We start from the raw sequence: 24,890 nt of genomic DNA, 5'->3' as shown, positions 1-24,890 counted from the left end.
GAGGCATAATGCTTATAAGCGTTTTTATCAATCTTAGTTTCTGCAATCTAAGTTCACTAACTCACCATTTGTCTCCAGAATGTGCGTACGCATGGGTCAGAGTTTGCGTGCAGGTGCGCACATTTTTCCGTCAAGTTTGTTTTTATAAATCCCATCTTTTGCGTGGGAAGTGGCGTACGCCTCTTTCAGGGCATGTTTTGTGCGTACGCAACGGTTATAAATGAGGCCCCAGGAGTTTTCAGTTGTATTTCATTTTAGTATCAGACACATAACATATACATTCAATACATAGAACAGGGGTCACCAACTAGCGGACTCCGGTCTGAAGAGATCGCGGGATGCGTTCGTCCGGACCTCAAAGCCTTTTGACATAATAAATAAATGAACGCCTAACATTATTTTCTAATGCAATCAAATTTATAGCAGGCACATCAAGGTCCGCTCAGTAGCAGTTTGGGTCCTACGGCGCCACGGACAGTTAACACATGCGCACTGTTGCTAGACGTCGATGAGTGAAGAGACCCGAGACAGACTCGCTGCACAGCGCGCAGACAGATGTAACTGTCAGTGACTGAAGAACAATGTCCTTTTCAAAAGTTAGAAAAGTTGACGCTGAAAACCATGTTTTCCGAGATGAATTTATTCTTCATGCATCAACATGCACGAGGCCGGTTTGTCTCATTTGCTCGGAGTCTGTTGCAGTTATAAAAAGTGGAAACCTTAAACGGCATTATGAAACTAGACATAGACACTATAAAGAATTTTACCCGCAGCAGTCCGAGGTAAGGACACGGACATATATGAGCTCAAAGCCCAGTAGGAGCGATCTACACGGGTCCTCCTCCCTCACTTACCGCCCAACAACCAGCATATGGATGTTCACAGTGGATCTTAGGAAACACAACAAGCCCTTTACTGATGGGGAAATAATAAAAGAGTGCATGCAGGCTGCGTGTGAAACACGTTTAGAAGGAAAATAAAGACATGAACTAAAAGAAAATATTAAACAACCCCCCCCCCCTTCAGCTGCAACAGCCACCAGAAGAGCTGAAATGTTATCAGAGGATGTTATATCTGCTATTTGTTAATCTCAGTTCAGCAGAAAACAACACTTTAGTCTTCTTTTAAAGTAGTTAATATTGGAATGAATGTATGTTCAGTGCAGGTTTAGAGATTAGGGCATTTTGCACATTTTCCTTCATTATATTGTTGTCAGACATTGTTATGCCATCGTATAGATATGAACAGACATGTTTATTTCTTTGGTCTGCCAAAAATCATCAATTCATATTTTTAGGTATTTAATTGTCCGGACCTCGGCTGGTAAGGTGGGTTCGTTTACTGGACCTCAAGCAATTTTAGTTGAAGACTACTGACATAGAGTATGGAGGCAGGCCCTGATTAACACAGTGTAGTAGGTGACCATATTTGAAGTGCCCCCCCCCCACCAACTCGCATGTTAGTGTAACATGAACATATAATACTAAATATGTTTATTTCCATCATAAATAGCATGTATGAGGACTACATGCAAAACCATATGTCTAAAAAACATTGCAAACACACCAACAGCTGAATTCAGCACCACAGAGAGCACGTCAGTAAAGCACACTCACAATGAACTTTACAAGCATCTCTAACTAACTAACTAATTAACTAACAATAACCAATGTACACAAATGGTGATGTACAGAATCCTATGCAGAACAAAATCCATGCTGGAGATTTAATGTATATTTGTTGTACAGGACCTTAAATTTAGATTAACTTTCAACAAATTCATTCGGTACAGAGATTTAACTTTAACATATTTTTCTTGTAAACCAGCATCACATATTTGTCCAGAAATAATGCTAACCTTTAGCAGAACATCTTTTTTTCTAGACTTTGTTCATGCAAAATCGTTAGTTAAATCCTCAACGTCCATTCCCTTGACTAGTTGGGATTCAATAGCAAGCAGGGAGAGTGCAGACAGCCGCTTCTGTCTCATGGTTGTCCTGAGTTCATTCTTTACTCTTTTAAATTGACCGAAAGATCTCTCGCCCTCGCAGTTGGTAACGGGAAGGGTTAAGAACAGTCTGAGTGCAACATGTAGTCATTTAGCAGACGCTTAGTTTTATCCAAAGCGAATTACAAACTGAGAACCAATCAAATCAATTACAACGCGCACCTGGTTACCGCTTTTGCTAACAGGATTAGCTGCTGCTCGAGTCGTACTGGTTGATGCATTCGTTTCGCTGCCTTCTGCTGGTGATACCGATGTCTTTTCTTCATTTCTAAGAAAAAAACTTGATATTGCAGGTCAGTTTCGAAGGGTGGCTATGTGTCGTGATACCTTCTCTTTTTTAAACTTATGTTTTGCACAACCGCTAAACTAATGCCTATGCATTTTGAATTGAATATTATACATTGGCGAGCCCTGACTGGGGAGAGGGGGAAAATACACTGACGTGAACCAATCTTAATTATTTATATGTATATATTTTCTATTCTCTCTCTGTTTATATTGTAAATATTGCATTTCTTCCAGCAAAATAATACAAATATTTTACAGGTTTAGTCATTATCTTAATCACTTGGTGCCCCAGGGCAATCGCCGAATCCCGTCTATGGATAATCCGGCCCTGTATGGAGGTGTAAATGATTGTAGAGGTAAAATGATCTGAATTTGGGTAAATGTGATGAGAAATGTTTGAAATGTTTGACCTTCAATAATAATGACCAGCGTCAGCGCCACGAGGGGGCCCTAGGGGGCATGGCCCGGTCACTTCAGTCACTGTCCCCCCTCACTTTTTTAATCATTTTAAAAAACCATTTGAAGAATGAATTTGGTTTATATTTATTAAAGAAACAACAAGAGCAGAGGGTAAAATTAATTTATTTATTCGTTAACAGATTTTAAAGACATTGTCTTGTGCCCTCTTGCGTCCAGCAACAACATTTCTGTATGCATTGCTTAACAAGAAGCGGGCGTTACCATTATGCAGACGTTGACAAGTGGAGATACAGGCTGTCTATCAGAAAGCAAGAGCTCGCTCTTTAGTGTTGTTATATTGATGCGATCGTTTTGTTAGACATAAAGCTCTACTGGGGTACAGTCCCCTGTATACTTTTTCTGTCACTTTTTCTTTAAAGCCTGCTTTTGACATTTTTCTATTGGCCTATATTTTTTTCTATATATGCGTCTAAATTAATAATCTTCATTTATTAACTTCCGCTGAATTTATGTAGGCTATGATCGGTGCATTTCCAGTTCTTTTTGTCAAAATGTCATACAACATTTGCTCTCCTCCAAGTTGATATTAAAAAAATTAGCCTTTCAGTTTCAGTGTCTTTCATACAGTGTCTTTTATGTCTTTTAGTTCAGTTGAATTTATTAGCTTTGAAAAAGCTATGCGAAATATGCAATGCTGTCCTCGAAATGGACATTTAGAATTGTTAAACTTCAAAACGGCAGCACGCACTGGATGAAAAACTTTGTACAACTCGCAGGTATTGCGCACCCATAGGCAGGATTTAACTAGATTTTTATTGTGTTATAGTTAAAAATGTCTGGCTCTCAATGAAAAAGGCAGTGCGCGGCTGACATGTGCGGACATGGATTTCTTCGCGCACTCGTTATGTGCGAATGTGCCGCTTTTACAAGTATGATTTGGTTAGCCTACCACGTTGCATATAGATCAGGTTTTCCGCGATGATCTCTGATAAAAAAGTAAATTGTTAAAACTTAAACTTGAGAAGAAAACTGGGGCATATGTGGAGTGCCGCTTCTTAACACCAGAAGAGCCGCACACTGAAACAGAACAGAGCGAGACCTCAGACTATGTGCCGTGTCTCAACCTCGAATTGTTCAAAATTTAGGCTATAATCTAAACCACATCGACAAAATAAACAGGTAGGATGATTTTACAATGCAAAATACCCTGTCAGATAGTCCTACCAGTTTAAAATGAACACGTTAAATAAATTTACATCGTAAATACCCTGTCAGATTATCCTACCAGCATAAAAGAAACATGTATGATTAATTTACAGCGCAATACCCTATAATTGTACTACCAGTACTAAATAAATATGTAGGCCTAGAATGATTTAACAATGAAAATACACAATCAGATTCCTGTAGCAGTATAAAATAAACAAGTAGGATGATTTTATGGCGCAAGAAAATGACGTAACATTGATGTGCACTGACGGGTAGGATGAAAATTCGGGAAACCAGCACATTCTAAACCCCTAAACCCTGCCCCCCCCCACTAAACATAGCAGCCCCCTCACTTTTGCCTCGTTTCCACTGAGCAGTATGGTTCGGTACAGTACAGTATGGTACGCTTCGTTACGGGTAACCATTATCAGGCTTGCGTTTCCACTGACAACAGGTAGGCTTGGTGTACGCCGGAAAGTAGCGATCAACGTCATTCTCACGCAACAAAGCAATCTGCAAATGACAATGGCGCTTCCTGTGTTGTCGTTCCCCCAAAGAGTATAGATACCAAGAGGCGCAACTTTGAGAGAAAACAGAGCGGCTGCCATTTTGGGGTGAAAATGCTTGATATCTGACAAGGTTTCTAACGAGCCAAGGCTTTTGTCGTCATGTATTATCATCATTCAGGTTGAATTTCAGCTTTAATGTTTTATTTTTTAAACAAAGCAGCTGATATTGCCATCACCACAGCAGAAAGCAGAGTCGCTTTCACCCCAAAATGGCGGAAACGCAGGGCGCAGGTGTCGCAATGGAACGTTCTATTGAGTTTCGCCTCTTGGTATCCAGTGTTGGGTGTAACTAGTTACTAAGTAATTAGTTACTGTAATTTAATCACTTTCTCTCTTGAAAAGTAAAGTAAGGGATTACTCTTGTTTTTTCTGTAATTTAAATACAGTTACTTCTGGAGTAATTAAACTAAATACTGTGTGTAATACATGTGTGTGCAATAATGAACTTTACAATCCGTGCATTAATGTACAATTCTCACATTTTTATACTTTAGTCATTTAATAATACTACACAGTAAAATCGCCAGAGTTAAATAATGTCAAATTAACACTCGCAGTGTATATAAAATCCACACTCTCAAAGTGTATATTATATATACACTGAGTTAATTTGACCTTGTTTAACACTGGCGATTTTGCTGTGTACTTTATGTAGTTTTATATTATTTATGTGAGTGAATTAAAAGGGCCGTTTCATGTCTATCCTTGAATCACTTAACTAATCAAGGTTGATATAGAATAAACAAAGTAATTTGGAGAGAGTAATTTGTACAGTAATCTAATTACACTATTGAATATGTAATTAGTAACTAGTAATTAATTACTTTTTCAGAGTAACTTACCCAACACTGTTGGTATCTATACTCTTTGGTTCCCCTTGTAGCATGCGCGCAAGTGACGATTATCTGTAAACCAGCGTTCTGCAGTGAGACTAGCTCCACCCATTAGGCTCCGGTACTATTGGTACTACTGTGCTAGGTATCTTTACGAAAGGGTCCCAAAAAAGTGGTACGGTACGGTTCGCTATTTTGGTACCATTCACAGTGGAAACGGAGAAAATTGCGTACCGTAGTGAACCGTACTGAACCATACCACTCAGTGGAAACGAGGCACCCTGGTGCCGACTCTGATAATGACTCTTGATTACGAGACAAATCTGAGCTCAGTTTGACACATTGTTGACATCTCTTCTAATCGAAACAGTCTTTTCCTTAGAGAAATGTCTGAGACACAGAAGACTTGTGCAGAGCAAAGGGACACTTGCTTTTCAGTTTTGCATTTGGTCAGTTCCGTTTTTACCAAAGGGTTTTACTCTACTAACAGCACAGATATTTATATTTGGTGGTTTAAATATCCATGTGAGGTCTCTCTTCAATTTGTTAAATCATTTGTTTTATTTTAACTGTATGCTTTTTCATAATCAGGTAAGAGTAATTTTCAGGATTGTCACATCCATAACGGACAATATTCCTCATAAATAGACACATGAAAATGAAATTAAAACAACTGTTTTATGTTCTATGAAGAGACATCCCTTCTCCATTTGTTGGGTATAATTGCAGGTTTGTGGATTTTAATTGACAGAAATCCTACAGACTTTGTTGTATCCCAAAAACTGTGTTGTCACATCCATAACGCATGTTTATTTGCCTTTTTTAAAATAGTAAACTTGTGTATAGACTGATATTTTTCTGATGTTTAAACTCAACAAGGGTTTAGTCAAATAAAAACAAATGGTTTAGTATTTTGGTAACAAATACAATTTTTGAGTGTTTATTTGTTACATCCATAATGCTAGAATTGCCCATTTTAAATTTCATTTAGTATTCTTATCTATGTGCAAACTGAAATGTGATTGGTGTTCTGTGCACATATTTAAAAACATAAGCTTTTTTGTGTGGTGTGCAAGTTGTTGCCTACAGTGTGCACTGTAATGGTCCAAATCTACCTAATGTTGCTATCTAAACTACCCTTGAAGACAGCTGCCTATATAGTAGAAATGTAGATATACAGCATCATTCCCAATCACTTCAGGGACACAAAGTGTTACAAACATCCCATTTATTAGCAAAAGCGACAATTTATTACCTGTTACAACAGATGAGTTGACATTTAGATGCATACATGTGCATATTACATGTCATGATTCTTGTGTATTATATACAGTACATAGTGCTTAATTGTTGTAATGACTATGAAGGTTATCGTCTTGTAAAGGGTCACTCTTACCCCAGTGAAGCGTTCTGTGGGATAAACAAAGAAAGCCACACAGCTCTTCACATCATTGATGACAACACAATGCACATGAAAATGTTCAAAGCTTATATTTTGAGCTTTAGTTGTTCTGATATTTCCACACCCATACAGCAATCACAAACAATGACTTACAGACTCTCAGGAAATGTTTAGGGTATCATTTTAGGTCATTTACTTCACTTTAAGTCAATTGAGAGACATCATTGTTCACAGACACAACACGAGCACGGAGACAAACACCATAATGAAACAAACACAAAGGCTACTCCACCGGCCTTTCATTCATGTCTTGATGGCATTCTGAAGTCCTAAACGTTCAGCATGAAGTTGTTTTTTGGCAGATGGATCTTGCTCTTATTCTTCAGAAAATGTGAATCCTGGTCTGTTGGGATTCAATCAGGTCTATAACAAAGTGCAACTGTGACACGCTAGCAGCTACATGCTATTCAACTAACAAACCTGCAAATGCGTGTTCAAAAATGAATCATTTCACCCCTGAATCAAATTGTCTTATGAGAAAGTTATCATCCAGGCAAACAGAACCAAAGAGATGACACAGAAGTCTAACAGACACAAAAGGATCTTTCAGAATCTTCATGTGCCCAAGACATCAATAATGATCAGAGATTTACACAAATGAAATCAAACACAAAGATTCATTGCTGCTTGAATGAATGAATGAATGAATGAATGAATGACAGTGACAATACATTTCTAAAAAAAAAAAGTTGTGGCACGAAATAACCTTCCTTCTGAATTTGTTTTGCACGCTGGTTCGCGGCCTTCAGTCTCTTTCTTCTGACGAACAACAGGCTGAATGACCTCTCCACCTCTCTAGTCACTGTACAGAATGAAGCCAGAGAATGTGCTGTACTTGTTGCTCTTTCCTCCGTGCGCCTTTCCGCCGTCCAGCTTGATGAAGATCTCGTCCCCGGGGTCCAGGTGCAGAATGACTGTGTTTGAGGCGTAATCATAACTCTGATCCTGATCCTGAGCGATAGCGCTGGCCCTCACCTGCAGACAGAGAGAGAGAGAGAGAGAGAGAGAGAGGGGGGGGATGAGACCGAGAGATCTTATCCTTGCATCAATGCAGCTTTTCATTTGAATCTACTGTATATTTTAAATCTTGAGCGATGATATGTTCGTTTAAATAGATTCAATGTGAACACTTTAAGAGATTCATACATAATACAAAATAAATTCAAAACGTTTGAATCATTCTACAAGGCTGCACAAAAGGTCGAGGTCATTTCCAATTAATGGCAGGAATAGTTATTATTTTAGCAGAAGAAAAGATGCTGTCTTTTAAGTGCTTGACCGACAACGAGTCAGTCAGAAGAACGCTGTCGCTGCGGGCCGACACATATGAGTAACAGCTGACTCAAACACACAGCACACGCGTGAGAGTGTGTCATACGCATCTGAGGCCATTTTACATTTCGTCAAAACTGGGTGATACCGACCAGTTTTAAAAGCTAACAGACTGTGTTAATGACATCAAAAACTGGATGGCCAACCACTTTCTTATGCTAAACTCTAACAAGACAAGAGGTGTTAATTATTACACCAAATGCCAGTAAACATAAAAAAGTAGAGTGCAACATTTCCTTTAATGGTTGTTCGGTTGTGTTGTCGTCCAGTTAAGAACCTCGGTGTGTTGCTAGATAGCAGTCTCTCGTTTGATAGTCGCATCTCAAATGTGTGTCGTACAGCATTGTTCCATCTTAGAAACATCTCTAAACTGCAGCCAATGCTTTCTGCTTAAGACGCGGAGAAACTTATTCATGCATTTATGACCTCACGAATAGATTCAATTTGAAAACTAAGGGTAGTTATTCAAAGTACACTTTACAAGTACAGTAAATTGAAGTCAGGTTATTTCAGTCACATTCAATATGGTACATACTACAATAGATACTACAAAGTTTTCTGATTCACAATTAAGATTGCTTAAAGGTTGGTCAATTGTTTGTTTGTGTTACATCTTTTTTACCGATGAAGTGAAATATTACTCTTGACAGTGGAACAGATCATAAATCACAATACAGGTGCGGTAAACCTCCTCTTACCTGTCCGTTTTTCAGCAGGTCCGCCCACATGCTGGTCCCGTCCCCTCCCCTCATGAGGACATTGTACGTAAAGAAGTATGTCCCAGGAACCTTGCACACAAACTTCCCCGTCGACCCATAGTAGTTATTCCCAATATTTGTCACCACATCGTCAAACCTCAAAACCTCATACCCCTCCTGCGGGTTTTTCAGAGCCGCATAGAACGCCACACGCGGACCCATTCCCGTAGCCATTCTTCCACCCAGAGCGAAGACATTTGGTCGCTCCGTGTGGTTCTTATTTCCCTGTGGGCCCATCGGTCCCGGTGGACCTGGCTCTCCGGGTGGTCCCGGGGGTCCCGGCAGCCCTGGCTTTCCCTGTCGTCCGGGCTTGCCCTGCGGTCCGCTGGCATAGGTGGGCAACGGGGGTCCCATACTGTGATCGGTCAGCGCTTCGGCCTCCAGCTGCGTGTTAGTGATAGCCGTGCCCGTACCGGCGCCCGCCGTAGCGCCCGATTTTTCCAAGAAAGGGTCGCACACCATACGGCAGGTACCCAGCATTTCGTATTCACCGTTTTCGCTGCTTCCCGCCAAATGGACCAGAACTGGAATGAGGACCACCAGGACCAAGACCAGCATGACGGCCACGCCAGCCCCCAGCAGGGTCTTCCGTCCCAGGCTGAAGTGGGGAAGGGGCTGGGCCGCCAGCGCGGAGCTCTCTCCACACGCCGGAATATTGACCTCTGGGAGCGAGAGGGAACGGACTCCCTCAACCTCAGGTGCTCCTGGAGATGAGAAAGAAAATGAGTGTGCGTGTCGCTTAAAGAGAGAGAGAGAGATTTGCATGCGGTTGTTCTGCAGGTGAGCGAGCAGAAGTGTATGGGCGTTCAGGAAGGAAGCGGGGCCGAGAGAGCGAGAAAGAGAGAGAGAATGCCCTTCTGTTCTGTTTCTTTATATGACTAAAAAAAAGATGAGTGGGAGGAGGCTTTTTACAAATACAGAGAGAGCGAGAGAGAGAGAAAGAGACAGCAGGGCTATTTAGGAAAACCCAATGCCAGGGAAATCTCCTTCAAGTGTGTTTCATTGTGCAGTCTCTTGAAATATGATTTGATTTTCCACTTGTTGAACTTGGGGGTTTGGGGATGGTGGTGGAATAAAGCGAGAAAGAGAGAATAGTAAACGAGTCTGTTTCTCAGTCGGCGTGATGGTCAAGTAAATATGACAGGATGCGTTCTAAGCATCAGTTAATCCAATGGGACGTCTGCCGAGTGCAGGCAAAAGGATTTTTCCGCTCTATCTTTCTCCGTCTTTCACATCCGCCCTCAACACATCTTCTTGGCGTGGTTATGTAATTATGTCATTCATTGTTTATTTATATACAGTAAACACGTAGTAATTCCTCCAAAGCTCGCTCAGATCGAGAACATGCTAAGGGCAAACTGATTGGAGTCTCATTATATTACATAAATGCTCACATGTGAGACACATTTGTTTGGTTTTTCACCGATAGAAATATCGTCTGTCTTTCTTCAGGAATTAAAGATCATTCTAGTGAACATGGTCATCTGAGAATAAGAATATTTAGATGCTTTGGTTTTAGGAGTATTAAAGCTGTACCGTGATGCTACAGCCCGGTAAAAATATTTTAAGCCTTACATTTATTCGCCCTCGTGCTATTCAAAACCTGTCTGATTCTTTCTTCAGTCAAAAGAAGATATTTTGACAAATGGTTTCTCAGTGGTTTTGTGTTCATACAATTCAAGAGTCAATGGCGTTCAAGATTGTTTGGTTAAAAACATTCTTCAAAAAATCTTCTTTTGTGTCCTGCAGAAGAAAGAAAATCAAACTGAAGATTTTTTTTTAAATCCAATACGTTTTATTCATCTTTATTTATAACGCCATGGTACTGAAATCATTTACTTTAAAGTGATAGTTCACCTTCAAAATGAAAATTCTGTCATCATTTACTCATCCTCTTGTCATTTCAAACCTGCATGACTTTCTTTTTCCCCCCCGCAGAACACAAAAGAAGATATTTTGAAGAATGTTGTTAACAGCCCCCAATTCACTTGCAGTAATGGGAATAGAAGTGAATGGGGGGCTGTGCTGTTCTGTTACCAACTTTTTTCAAAATATCTTCTTTTGTGTTCTGTGGAAGAAATAAAGTCATTAAGGTTTGAAATGTCAAGAGGGTGAGTAAATGATGACAGAATTTTCCTTTTGAAGGCAAACTACTCCCTTTAAAGAGGAAAGAAAATAAAAGCAATACCGCCGGCGGCCTGTGAGGACCCAACGCATTCATTTTCAACGAGAGCCTAGCGACAAGAGCAAATGAGAGCATTGGCGACACATCAAAGTTGAGGAAAGTTTAAGGCATAAAGTCAACGATAAAAACCTTCTATGAAACTTTATACACATAGTCGTACCTGCTGTTGGCATCAACATTGCCCAAAATCATTTTTCCATCTTCTTTTGTGGTTAAAGTTAAGGAACATAATGCAGCGAGGGATGACTATTGTTGTGAGTCACCGAAACAGAGCGAATGTTGATCGTGACCGCGGGCAACAAAGGGCTGGATGGAGCTCAGAGCGCCGTGACTCAAACCGTGCCCCCTGTGCCCTTGACGGTAGGCGCAGTAATGTGACAAGAACAAAGATGTTTGCCAGTCCTCTCTCCATCATAGACTTCCTCAGAATCTCCTCTCGAGTACCACAAACCCACTGAGCCAACGAGAAGCCCCGGAGAGCGCCACACGCTCATCCTTCAGCCAGGGGAAATCTCTGGATCTCCTTCCATTTCCATGAAAGCAAACATAATGTGTAGTGATCAATCCTCAGGCTGAGCCAGAGAGAAGCAGAGATCATGCTGTAAGCCAAGAGCCATGTTCACATGCATGTGCTGTGTGTTTTGGTCCTGAAGATGTCTGAAATACACTGGTTAGATTAAGAGCGTTAAAAACACTTGTCTGTTCATTTCAGCATCGGCACAACAGTTCATTAATATGAGGCACTTTAGCATGGAGCAGAAGATTCTTTTGATATTCCGCCAACAAAAAAAATCATATTAAAGACTAAATGTAAATTAAAAAAATTATATATTGTATTTTCAAGAAATAAACATTCTCATTTTTAAGAATGCTATTGTTATTTTAAACTTAAAAATGGAAGATCAACTGTTTGTTCTTTTTATTGTCGGTGTCTTGCATCAGGTTTTTTGCATCAGCTAATTATGGACTTCATAGTCTTGTATGTGTGCTGTAGGACTGATCACTGTATCACAGGATCTGTGGAGGCCGGAAATCTCAGCAGAAGATGAGAGAGATGGTTTTGAGTTTTGCTTCCTACAGCATGTAACACCCGCACACACACACAATGACAGACCAAGCTTACTTATTTGATGTCAAAGTGGTACGTGCCCACAGATCTATGTGTTTCTGTGTATGTTTTCCACCCACCATACAGAATGATGTGTTGCAGACTGTTTTTGATGCACACACACACACACACACACACACACACACAGTTTAGACAAAATACATTGGAATTATGTTTAGTGAAATTAAATAAATAGATTAACCCTATTCTTAAAAATTCTGACATTTTCAGTCTAAAAACTTTTTTCACTACAGAGAACCTTTTGTGTAACAATAAGGTTCTGTCAATGTTACAAATTCTTTATGAAACCATACAGGACATCCCAACAAAGAACCGTTTAGGAACCTTTATTTTTAAGCAATTTAGCATCTCAAATTCACTTAATTTACACAGAGGTGCATCTGAATCAGCAAGTTCATTTCTAAATGCTGCCACCTTATGGACTAACACTCGTACTATTAAATACATGAAAGCACAGTTACAATGATCAGAAGAAATGTTGACAGTACAGAGAGCTGTCGATGATGACGAGTCTAAACTACCCTATGAAGAAACATAACTTACTAATATTTTCTAAATACATTGGCCTTTCAGCATTAAATGTGTTGAACACACAATATTACATATTATGTCATGTCCATTATTTTATATCCTGTCTATTTCATAATTTATAATACAAAGTTTAATTTAATCCACGTACACCAATGTACAGTGTGACACCTCAAGATAAACTTAAAAGAATCGTTGATTTAAAAAAAACGAAATTTCTTCCATCATTTATGCAGCTTAATGTCAGTCCAAATAAGCATGGTTTTGTTTTTCTTCAGCAGAAAACAAAAACGAAAATATGTTAAAGAACATCGGCGACATAACAACACTGGACCCCGTTTACTTATTGACACAAAACCACCAAAGTTTTGAAACAATTGGGCTGAATAAATGGGCACATGGACATCTGTGTGTGTGTAAAGTATTCATTTAACGGAAATGTGTTTCTTGTATTTGATAATCTGTCATAGTAACACAAAAAAAGAACGTTACACAAGTGGGAAAAATCGCCAGAACGCATGTCAGAGCATTTCATTAAAAAAAAAATTACAATTCACTCATAATCACATGAAATGTTTGCCTATTAAATGTTTACCTTGTATGCAACTTATTCATGCAGGAAACGTAGTACTTACAACCATAGATAACAAAACGCCGCATTAGCATCTGTTTTTATGGGCTGCTATACGTAGGTCGTCCGCCGTATTGGAACGGTGCGAGCCGGTGTGTTGCCAAGTCTTCAGCTTTCCAGTGGAATTGGTTTACTTTGTAACTGTTGCTCCTGTTTGTTTTATCCACAGGTTAGGAGTGGAAGGATTTTGTTACAGGCCTATAGCTGTCAATATTAAAATGATTTTATTTATGAATGTTAAGTTCTGTTATTTGGATTGGGGCGTTATGCTCGTGATGAAGGGTTTTGTTTCACAGATCTGGCAACCCTGCCAAGCCGGTGCGTTAACACTCAAGAGAGCAAGCTGACTGTGTGTGAGCATGAAAACATATTTGTTGTTGTGTAAACTCAAACATTATATTTCCTACACTAACACATGACGACAACGAAAGGGTATCCAATTTTTCGGGAAATAAAATGCACAGGCAAGGCAGCAAACTGTGAGTGACGTCAGTGGACCGTTCCAAGATGGCGGACGCGTCTACGTGCAGCTTTCCCCGCCCATAAATCTTGATGAGTCTAGTAAACCACCAACATTTGTTAAATTGTAAAATGTTAATTTAAAAAAAAATAAATAAGGCTTTTGTTTTAAAATGAAATGTTATATTTCTACAAATTTTACATTCATTTATTGTTATTAAATAAAGTTGTTACATTAAAATATGATAATCCTCACTCATGTTTGCAATGTCAACAGCAAATAACTGTATTAAGGGTGTGAGTTGGGGTATTAGTTACCATTGCACATTGCCAAGTCTCCCTTATGCAACATATCTAATCATGAACCGTACTGCATGTGTCAAACAATGTGCAGAAGCAGAATGAATAGCTCTATATCAGTGGCTGGTCAGATCAGACTGTTGTGTGCAACAGTACCGACCTCATATACTTCACTGAACGCAGCCCCTTTCCATTCTCTTCAGAGTTTAGTGACCTGACATTTGAACACATTTTGCTGGAGGAATTTGACATTGAACTATGTTACCACCAGTCTTTGCCAGGGTAAAGAGGAGAAAGGTTGAGTATCTCTGTGTGCTGTCTTTCTCTCATGCACACTTTATTTCACATGACATTTGTTTGGTTAAGTATGTTTTATTGTTGGAAGAGTTGGGAGGAAGTTTTTTCCCTTTTATACTCGTTTCATGCTTTTGTTTCTCTCTCCCTCACACACACACGCACACACACGCACACACACGCACACACACGCACACACACGCACACACACACACACACACACACACACACACACACACACACACACACACACACACGCGCGCAGAGAGCACATTTCCCTGAGTTACGCAATAGTCATTGGCAATCTGAAGTTTTTCTCTGCAGCAGAGCGAGCGAGAGAGACGAGTATTACAGACTAAGGTAAAAACAAGGTTAAAATCTGTTTTGTTTTCTCGTTTCTGTTAGATCACCACATCCTGTTTGATCGTTTCTGTTTCCTTCCCAACCTTCATCTGATCGTGGGCCTGTTTCCTCCCTTTCTCCTTTCATGAATATAAAGGAAAAGCTCTCTGTGCTTTCTTCGAGAATGACTAGTTTTCAGTTTTCATTGCGCATCAAAGATCTTCACTTTTGAACATTTTATAGAATGTATTGAATATAGTCAAATGTTCCACATTTTTGTATATTTTGACCAGACAGTTCACCGTGTGAGCCGTTTGTGTCTTTAGGAGCATGCTATCAGTCAGTCTCTTCTCTAAAAGACCTCGTACATTATCAAGCCACATCTGTGTTAAATTTCCTGAAACTTTGTGCGTCCGTGTGTGCATGAACCAACTGTTGGATTGTGCAGAAATAAATATAAACACAGAAAGCACATTAATGACTTAACCTTGATTTTTTCCAAGAGGGATTTCATTATTATTTCAAATGGTACCGTGAACAATATGTGAGCATGAACTTTTTTTATCATTTTTGTGCACCAGGACACAATGAATCTTCTAGGATCTCCTCACTGCCTCCTCGCTCTTTCCACACTTCTCACCACACTGGCTTCCTCTGCTCTAGCTGGCAAAATTCTTGTTTTCCCTGTAGACGGAAGTCACTGGATAAACATGGACCTGCTGATTAAAGACTTACATCACCGGGGTCACGAGGTCAGCGTGGTGAGGACCTCCACCAGCTGGTACGTCAAGGAGGACTCGCCCCACTACAAATCCATAACCGTCACCCTACCAGAACCCATCAGCATCGAGGACCAAGATTTCTTCGTCTCCTTCCTGAATAAGATGCTGAAGATCCAGAAATCAGGAGGCTCGCCGCTGGCCACCATGCAGTTCTACTGGCAAATGTTGACGGCGCTCTCTGAAATACATAAGGAGGCAAGTCAGCTGGTGGTGGAGATGTTTGAAAACCCTGTACTTATGCAACAGCTCTTTGAAGCATGTTATGACGTAGCTCTTATAGATCCAGGTTTACCTGCCGGGGTTTTGGTGGCTCATAAACTTGGACTACCCACAGTGTTCAACGTGAGATGGATCACCAGCGGAGAAGCGCACTCGGTTGTCGCATCCTCGCCGGCTTCGTACGTCCCAGCGTCCGGGAGCGCTCTTCCCAACCGCATGTCCTTCATTGAGAGGGTCAAGAACATGCTTTATTATGTACTGAACACATGCATAGACCAATTCACCGTATTCCCAGTTTATCAGGAGTTAGTAGCACATTACTTTGGCCCTGAGACCAGTTTCAAGCACCTGCTGCAGGCCACGGACATCTGGCTCATCCGATCAGATTTCGTCTTCGAGTTCCCACGTCCGACAATGCCCAACTTCGTGCACATCGGAGGCTTCCAATGCAAACCCTCCAAGCCTTTACCTGCAGACCTTGAGGAGTTCGTGCAGGGGTCGGGAGAACACGGAGTGATCGTGATGTCGCTGGGGACGCTTGTGAAAGGTCTACCGACCGAAATCACCTCGGAGATCGCTGCTGGTTTTGCACGGCTCCCCCAGCGAGTGATTTGGAGGCACCTGGGTGAGCGTCCTCAAAATCTGGGCAACAATACACGTCTGGTTGAATGGCTGCCTCAGAACGACCTTCTTGGTCATCCTAAAACACGGGCGTTCGTCGCCCACGGCGGAGCCAACGGGGTTTATGAATCTATATATCACGGCGTTCCGGTGGTCGGGCTTCCGCTTCTATTTGACCAGTTTGAGAATTTATTGCGTCTCGAGATGCGAGGGGCTGCTAAAGCGCTTGAGGTCACTAAACTGGACAGCCAGAGTTTTTATACAGCACTGCAAGACGTGTTGCATCGTCCGTCGTACAAAGACAACATGAAGCGGCTCTCTAGGATACACCACGACAAGCCTGCGCATCCCAGAGACAGCGCCATCTATTGGATAGAGTTCGTGATGAGGCATAAAGGGGCGGCACATTTACGGACAGAGTCTTATAAGATGCCGTGGTACTCGTATCACTCGCTTGACGTATTGGCATTTTTGCTGCTGCTGCTGGTGCTGACTGTAGCGGGCGCTGTGATTTTCACAACACGCCTCCTGTGTGTCAGATTGTGCAGGACACAAAAATCTAAACTCGAGTAGTGCGTGAACAACAACAAAATACAATCAATAATATTCTAGTGCTATGATCATGAAAAAACCCGGGGTAAATAGTATGCTTGTATGCTGACCTAATTCTATTATGTTTTATGTTGTTGTGTGCGTGTAAGAGTATGTCATGTTTTGTCGAAACAGAAAACATTAAACATTGTTATCTAGTCAAATGAAAATGTTTGTGAAGTTGTTTACTTTTGTGTCACCGAATTGCTGTGCATTTTCAAATCTCGGCCAGAAGGTGGCAGCAGTGCGTTCAGTGGGTATCTTTTGGACTTCAATCATACCAAATTGCACAGAATAAAAGATTGCTATCTAAACCCCGTTGGAAACAATATGGAAGTAAAATAGTGACAAATGTGCTTGAAGCAAAAAGACGAGCTGAATAGCATTAACTGAAAAAAAATGCATTGTAAACAGTAAACAGTGCTCGCATTTTAAGGTTCTGCAGTTCAACATGGTTGCATATTTAACCTATGAATTTTTCAAATGGAAACATTTCACACACAGTTTCACCATTTACAAATTAAATAAGCAAAATTCACATTTTAAATTTCATTAAAAAAATTCAACTTGTTATAAAATACAAACTTTAATATTCGACAGACAAGTTTCAATCCATAAAATTTCGGTTTAAAAATTCGCTTCCACAAATTCAGTGGTTCAAATTCGACTTGTAATTCAAAGTTTCACATCCGGGAATCTCAGGAGAAGCAATAGAGCGCCGAATCCACCGATGCACGATCTCTACCTGCTGCCTGACCGCTTCACCAGCAGGTGGTGCAAGTCGGTTCTGACGAAGACCAAAGCAAGAAATCACCTGCTGGTGAAGCGGTCAGGCAGCAGGTAGAGATCGTGCATCGGTGGATTCGGCGCTCTATTGCTTCTCCTGGGATTCCTGGATGTGAAACTTTGAATTTCAAGCCGAATTTGAACCACTGAATTTGTGGAAGCAAATTTTAAATCGAAATAATATGGACTGAAAATTGTCTGTCGAACATTAAATGTTGTATTTTAAAACAAGTTGAATTTTTAAGTGAAATTTAAAAGGCGAATTTTGATTATAGGATTTTTTAACTGTGAAATTGTGCATGAAATGTTTCAATTTGAAATATTCACATCTTAAATATACAACCCCATTGAATTGCAGACTCTAAAAATGCAAGCACTGGTAATGCAACAGATTTATTTTTAATTAGTGGTAATTCAACATGCTTTTTTGCTTCAAAGACTAACGGCATTAAAATACTTCCATAAAACACTCCCTTCATCTGTCATTGATCAGACAGACAGCCCCGCTCAAAACTCATGTTGGGTTGCTGCTGGAACGTCTGGAAAACGAACGGAGGATTGTGCCGCAGTTTGTACACTTTTTTAGAAAAAGCTACATAGAAATGACTGTAGTTGTCTCTGCATTTTAAGGTGATAAAGAATTTCAACACAGACAAAAATATAATATTTTAATGACAAACAATGCAGCATGTTTACATAGCCAAAGCATAAACATAACACATACATTTGTGTGCTTGCATTTGTATGTGGTTTGCATGTCAAAGAAAGTGTTGAAAGCCAACAAATCTCTTTTAAAAACAATTACATAAACTACTTACAAAACCACATGTGTACAAGACCGCATCATTCAGAGCTCAAGACATTACATATCATATACTTAATAAACTACTGTACACAGAATAAAGTCTAGGATGTGTGTAAAACATATTGTAAATTATGTTAAAATTTGGTAAAGAACATGGTAAAACATAAACCAAATAATAAATTATCTCTTATTATTCTATTTCACATTCTAATCTTGTAAATGAATTCGCTGTTTCTATTTATTTTATGTTGATTAGATTTTATAATTACAAGTCACAATTGTTTGAATTCACAAATTAGTTCAATATTTTTCACTTTATTTAATTGATTCATTTATTTTTAAAAAACATACTTGCCCTTTTAAAGTAAAAAAACGAAATATTCAAGTGTCCTATAAGTAAACTGCAAATAAGAAAGTAAAGTAAACTCGTTACTCAATGTTTACTTAAAGTATACCTAAAAGTACACATTTATAAACTAAATTTTGACCTAATTAAAAATCTAAATACATGAAGTACATTTTCTAATACTAGTACTAGTACATACTACAAAAAGTATACTTGAATTTGAACTTTGCCTAAGTACACTTATTTTTTATAAGGCATATCTTCGGCTTGATCGTGAGCAACCCTTCCTGTTTTTGCCGTATCCATTCTGGCTCAGTCATTAGTGTGTGAACCATTCCAGCCCACTGAGTTTGTGTATGCTACAATACTCACATTATTGTGAAGAACATGAACTTACACCCAGTTTCACTTTGACCCTTCATCTACACACACACACTCAGAGGATGCCGAGGCATGATGCATAAACCGTTAGTCTCTTAAACTGCTCTTCCAGACCACGACGTACACTATGAAGGGAATGAGGATGATGGGCAACAGGGTTGCAGCGAGCACCACTCCGGCCGGGGCGTCGGGTAACTCCTCTTCATCACTGCACGAGTGAAAGTGTCGCTGATGTATCGCCACGAACAGCTGCTCCACCACACGATTGGGGTAATAACACCTGGCGACCCTGGACGTTCTCTCCAAACACTCGGTTAACTCGTGGTAACTGCTGGACAAGAGAAAAACAATACCTGATTGTTTCAATAAAAACAGAAGGCTCAAACTTCCATTATTTCAAAATATTATTGTGAAGCTCCTCCTCGGCCTCTTTTATTTTAGTTATTTTGTGTGTGTGTGCGTGTGTTTTCAACCTTAAAATAAGATTGTCTACGGATTTTAGTTCACGGATCGGATCATTTTTCGAATCAGCTAACGTAAATGCTAATCTTAGTTTTATTATTATAATATCAGCAATTTAGATAATTCAATAAAAAATGTGAAAACTTGTGTGACAAAGTTGTGAAGATATCAACAGATTAATTTAACAGAGAATCTTGTTTCCAAACAGTTCTTATTTATCTTCTAGGCTGTCATACAGTATGCATGCATTCTTTAAAAAGGTGTTATGAGGTGGTGATCATCTATTACGTGTCTCAACTGACTTTCTCTCGTCTTCTCAAATGCGTTACTGAATTATGAGTTGGCGTCAAAATTGCTGAAGTAATGCGTGTTCGCGCGTAGATCGCGTTGTTTGCGCGTTGACTCAACACAACATTAGGCTACTTTAACTTTACAGCTAGCCATACACAGTGGTTTAAGTTAAGATATACGCGAGAATGCGCTTTCATTTTGTAGGCTACTCGTCGAGATTACTGGAAAGAGAGAGAGAGAGAGAGAGAGAGAGAGAGAGCGTGATCTTTTACTGTATGATGAATACATTTAGCCTACACATTAATTTCACATGCATTCCGAACCGTAGAGCACGATCCGTACCGTGATCTGTTTCACCACTAGTACATATAGTATGAATTTTGTGCCCATTTCCAGTGCACAATATCAACATTACAAACACACACAAAAGACATTTGCTTAAAGTGCTTTATGCATATAACAAGTAAAGTTTTCAAATGTTCTAACTCTATGTGTACCCGACATATGACATGAAATGATCGAAATATTTTTTGCAAAATAATCACAGGTTTATATCAACCACAAATAGAGGGGAATTTTGCACAAAATAATTTGTGCCCACTGACATGATTATTTGCACGTGCTGTGTACTATTTAGCAGGTAAAGTGCAATGACTGAAGCAAATATAAATGTATTCAATGTCACATGATATGCAAAACCAAAAAAGATTCTAATGTGGTGAAAAAAGTCTTATCGGTTTAAAAGAAAATTTTGACAAACAGCATATAAAAATTAAATTCCTTCTCATTTTTTAAGTCGATCAATTCCATATTTTTAAAGCTCGCACAGGCACAAATGTACAGTACTGTAAACGGTATTGATATCTAGTAATATGACTATAGATATGAGAGAGCTGTACAATTTCTCATTTCTACTCAGCAGTTTCATATGCTCCCAGTGAAAGAGGTTTAATTCATACATTTGTCATATCACTATTTATATATTTACAAGAACGTCACAGTAGAAATGCACATTATAATAGAGGGTATGCACGTGTCGTCACTTTCCCACCGGAACGCGCTTGCTTGAGTGGTAAACACTGGGCAAAATGAATGGTTACAACATCAAGAAACGCAATTCCGAGCAACATTTCAGTGTCTAAGAACACCTGATTCCTTTGTAAGTCACAAGGTTGTCGTAAGGATCACCGTCGAGTCCAGCTGCTTGTACTTTCATCAAATAATTGCGTGTTTAGTCCCGGTTTTTGTTCCTCCTATTGAATGCAGTCATTTTGCCTTAGTTTTACCACTCAAGGGAGCGTGTCCCGGCGTGTTCACGTGGGGAAGTGACGTCAATGCATACCCTCTGTAGTACACACATTTAACCTCCTTGCAATTACCGCCACCATGACACACCACGAATTTTACACCCAGTAATCTAAAATTTGACTTCAGTTTGCAGTAACTGCATTAGGCAAATAATTCTGGTATTTTTGAATCCACTGCAATAAGTAAGACTTATAAGCACACAGCAGATGTTAAGGTAAACAGTAGGTGATATGTGAATAAAATTGTGTTTTGAACAGTTTTTTTGTGAAATCAATTCAAAGCAGCACAAAGACATGAATCACAGACACAAGGGCTCTTGTCAAAGGGAAATGTCTCTCACTCTCTCGCTACCTGAAGTAGTTAGTGGCCACCGATTATTCCTTCACATCCTTCTATTGTTTTCTGTGCCCTTTTCCTGTCTTTGTGCACCGAGTATGAAGCTAAGTAGCTTCCCATTTCTCAGCAGAAAAATGCATAGGAAACCTAGTGCACACATTGCTAAGTATAGAAATCAAACTGATGCTTTTAGAGTCTGGTGTAGGATATGTAATTCACCAAACTTTCACTTTTTTAAAGATCTATTAAAAATGCATGCTGTAGCCTATTCAAAATATGCACATTAATAATAGACACAAAAAAATCTAGCATTGAGCTTAAAGAGGAGCGGAAACCTTTGACCTGTTCTGCATGAAACATCTGATCACGGTGATCGACGGAAATGAGACTCCACCAGACGTGTCTCATTCTAAGTAAAGCCGCATGTGAAGACGCTCTGGCTTACCTCACGATCTTCTCCACATTACACCAGTTCTCCACTCCGAGTTCAGTCATGCTCGCATTGAAGTTGACGCAGCAGTTTTTCTCTCCAATCTCCATCATGACTGCATCATCACAGTGAACATAATGATGGTAAAGTTCTTGATCCTGAAAATCCTCTGAGAACCACCAGAGGACACTGATTTTATGAACCACAGAAAACACATTGCTGAAAATACACTGATGGTCACAGATGAACGGTCTCTTTACCTTGGTCCTCATATGTGCCGTTACTGTCTGAAAGAGAATTCAAAGTGATCGTAAAAAAAATTGTGCGGATGTAAATAATGCAAATACTAACGGGGTAAAGTGAGTGATCTTGAGAAAAAATACAGTATAGCAGAAGAACATTAAAATGATCAATATTAATATTATGATGCATTTCATCTGCAAAAAAAAGATTACATTTCTATTTTAAGTTCATACAATTTTTGCCATAAATTATAAAGAATACTATAAAAGCAATGTGGATAGCGAAACTGTTGGTTTTGGACAAATTGAAAAAGTTCCTTTTAAAATCTCTGACTTTAATAGTTTTGTATCTCAGCAAATCAGTCTCATGTTCTGAACACACACTGTAAAACTTTGCTGTAGTTTTTGCAGCAGGTTTGCCAGTAACCTACTGTAGATTTAATTACTACTAAATATACTTTCCAATTAGTACTGTTTTCAATTACTTTAATCAAAATTAAAACACTTTGACATTTGAGATTCAAAATGAGCAAGAAGGACTGGCATTTGCGCAGCAGCACTGCAAAAAATGACATTCTTCCTAAGCCTTTTTCTCTTGTTTTCTGTAAAAATATTTAAAACTTCTTCAATTACGATACATTTACATAACAAGAAAAGTGACCCAAGATATTAAGTCTTGTTTTATGAAAGAAAAATATACAAACTAGGTAAATTTATGCTTAAAACAAAATTTGACATTAAATCTACAGTAAGTTATTACTGTATAAGAAATTACAGCAAAGTTTTACAGTGCATACGGTAGCCTACAGTATGAGATTATAGAGTCCTCCGGAGAAAAAGATGAGCAGCAGAAACCAAAATCTCAATCTTAATTCCATTTTCCTCACCTTCAAATGCTACACTGTTCTTCTGTGTTGTTTGACCTGAGAAAGCAAAAAAAAGTGGGATACCGTAACTGTTGGTTATGGACTAAATGAAAAAAGTTGAATAAATGTCATTGCATCAAATTCTCTCCCTTACCTTCAAATGCTACGCTGTTCTTCTGTGTTGTTTGACCTGAAAGGCAAAAAAGAAAAAGAAAACAACTGCAATACAATAGTTAGTTCAGCACTAGCAAAGCTGATGACATTTAACATGCTTTCACACCCAAAGTGACTTACAAAACCCTAACCCATCAACAAGGCTCGAGGAGATTTGTTTATATAGAGATTTGCAGTAATCTCAGAACAAAGATTTCCTACCACAGATTAACGATGAATCCAGCAAAAGCAAAATTAGTCCAGAGAGTTGATAAATCATTTTGAAAGGGAAAATAAATGTAGACATGAATAATGGAGGTATGTGAAGCGTGACTTGAGTATTTGTAGGGATCGTGGACACAAGGAGAGGTCGTGGGACGTGCGTGTGCTCCTGAAGGAGTCACCCCACCCATTTCTTTCCTTTGAGAGCTCGCGGATCATTTGGGATGAGGCATTTCTCTGGAGCTTCTGTGTTTATACTGCAGACAAAAGCCGTCCCGTCCTGAGAAATCTCTGCAGAGGGACTTATATACGGCTTTATTACACAATTGTCCAGTGACGCCTTCTCACCGTAAGGACTCTTAGATGTTAGACATGTCGTATGCTTTACGTCATTAACGTTTGCAACTTTACATAATATACAGCTGGAGGAATTCTTCATGATTAACATTACACCTTACGTTATTTTATGCATTTATTGTCTGTGAAACACTTCTTAGCAATTTTGAAAGACGAATAAACATCTTTTGCAGACCACCTTTCTTATGTAGTCTCTTTGTGAGTCACGAGTCTAGTCATATATTTGGCGAGAGTTTGGTTTGGTGTGAGCTGCCTCATAACTTGTGGTTAGCAGGTGTATAAGAGTTGTGCTGTTGTATTTGGGAAGAAAAGGAAGATATTAAAAAGACGTTATTGCCCTCAGACCCGCACATATCCTGCTGTGTTTAAATGCATTTTCTTCAAGAACAAACAAAGTGGTTTTGTTAAATGTATAGTGTATACTGTAGTGGTTAAAGTAAATGATTTATAATCAGAGCATCCAGACAAAATAATTATCACACAATATGTTTTAAGGAACACTTTTCCAGCTGTTTTGGACACGCGTGTTCATGTATTCACTTTTTTTGGTCTCAATAAGAAACAAAATGCTGCAGTGTATCTGGACTGAAGATGTGTAAGAGGCTTTTTCATTTTGAAATCTGGAAAATGCATTTCGTATGTTAAATGCATTTTTTATACCTTTACAGGCTTATCCGGAGCAAGTGAACGTGTTAATCCAGTATTAAAAACATTTCATATCTTTTTTGTGAACCTGTTCTGAGGCATAAAATGAATATACATGGCCAACAAATATCCAATAATAAAATGCAAAAAATGAACAATATAAGTAAACATTCTGTTAAAAAGTAATATTCAGGTATGAATGCAAGTAAAAATATACAACACCACAAATAGAAACCATAGTCAGAGCAAACGCAGAAACACAATTAAGACAATTTGCTGACCAAAGCAACTTCAGCGTTT

The 24,890-nt window shown here is 39.2% G+C and overlaps 3 protein-coding genes across 6 annotated transcripts; 1 reads left to right on the top strand and 2 right to left on the bottom strand.

Annotated features, from left to right (window-relative positions):
* Positions 1-6,553: 6,553 nt before the first annotated feature.
* LOC130546755 (C1q-related factor-like) lies at positions 6,554-13,286 on the bottom strand. Of its 2 annotated transcripts, XM_057322165.1 has the most exons (3): positions 11,225-13,286; positions 8,820-9,583; positions 6,554-7,764 (listed from the first exon to the last, which is right to left on the bottom strand). In XM_057322165.1, exons 1-3 carry the CDS (start codon positions 11,241-11,243, stop codon positions 7,585-7,587), a joined length of 963 nt encoding a protein of 320 aa, XP_057178148.1. In that variant the 5' UTR covers positions 11,244-13,286; the 3' UTR covers positions 6,554-7,584. The 2 variants fall into 2 exon arrangements, with proteins under 2 accessions (XP_057178148.1, XP_057178147.1); XM_057322164.1 differs by lacking the exon at positions 11,225-13,286 and having other exon boundaries at positions 8,820-10,768.
* A 1,361-nt stretch (positions 13,287-14,647) lies between these two features.
* On the top strand, positions 14,648-17,141 carry LOC130546753 (UDP-glucuronosyltransferase 2C1-like). Its single transcript, XM_057322161.1, has 2 exons — positions 14,648-14,765; positions 15,329-17,141. Exon 2 carries the CDS (start codon positions 15,335-15,337, stop codon positions 16,940-16,942), a length of 1,608 nt encoding a protein of 535 aa, XP_057178144.1. The 5' UTR covers positions 14,648-14,765; positions 15,329-15,334; the 3' UTR covers positions 16,943-17,141.
* Positions 17,142-18,263: 1,122 nt separating this feature from the next.
* LOC130546758 (receptor activity-modifying protein 3-like) lies at positions 18,264-24,890 on the bottom strand. 3 transcript variants are annotated; one of them, XM_057322168.1, is made up of 6 exons: positions 23,589-24,890; positions 23,368-23,403; positions 23,235-23,270; positions 22,366-22,392; positions 22,121-22,274; positions 18,264-19,606 (listed from the first exon to the last, which is right to left on the bottom strand). In XM_057322168.1, the coding sequence occupies exons 1-6, from the start codon at positions 23,671-23,673 to the stop codon at positions 19,366-19,368; spliced, it is 579 nt and encodes a 192-aa protein (XP_057178151.1). In that variant the 5' UTR covers positions 23,674-24,890; the 3' UTR covers positions 18,264-19,365. The 3 variants fall into 3 exon arrangements, with proteins under 3 accessions (XP_057178151.1, XP_057178152.1, XP_057178150.1); XM_057322169.1 differs by having other exon boundaries at positions 18,265-19,609; positions 22,121-22,220; positions 23,589-24,884; XM_057322167.1 differs by having other exon boundaries at positions 18,267-19,609; positions 23,589-24,880.

Source organism: Triplophysa rosa, linkage group LG23, assembly GCF_024868665.1.
Source record: "Triplophysa rosa linkage group LG23, Trosa_1v2, whole genome shotgun sequence".
Classification (NCBI taxonomy): domain Eukaryota; kingdom Metazoa; phylum Chordata; class Actinopteri; order Cypriniformes; family Nemacheilidae; genus Triplophysa; species Triplophysa rosa.
This window is presented reverse-complemented; position numbering and strand designations above follow the sequence as displayed.

Coding starts and splice junctions, on each gene's coding strand:
- LOC130546758 (XM_057322167.1), bottom strand. CDS start 23,673: ATGTCTACATTTATTTTCCCTTTCAAAATGATTTATCAACTCTCTGGA. Junction 23,271..23,367: donor GAACAGCGTAGCATTTGAAG/GTAAGGGAGAGA, acceptor TTGCTTTCTCAG/GTCAAACAACACAGAAGAAC. Junction 22,393..23,234: donor GAACAGTGTAGCATTTGAAG/GTGAGGAAAATG, acceptor ATTCTCTTTCAG/ACAGTAACGGCACATATGAG.
- LOC130546755 (XM_057322164.1), bottom strand. CDS start 9,644: ATGCAAATCTCTCTCTCTCTCTTTAAGCGACACGCACACTCATTTTCT. Junction 7,765..8,819: donor ACCTGCTGAAAAACGGACAG/GTAAGAGGAGGT, acceptor CTCTGTCTGCAG/GTGAGGGCCAGCGCTATCGC.
- LOC130546753 (XM_057322161.1), top strand. CDS start 15,335: ATGAATCTTCTAGGATCTCCTCACTGCCTCCTCGCTCTTTCCACACTT.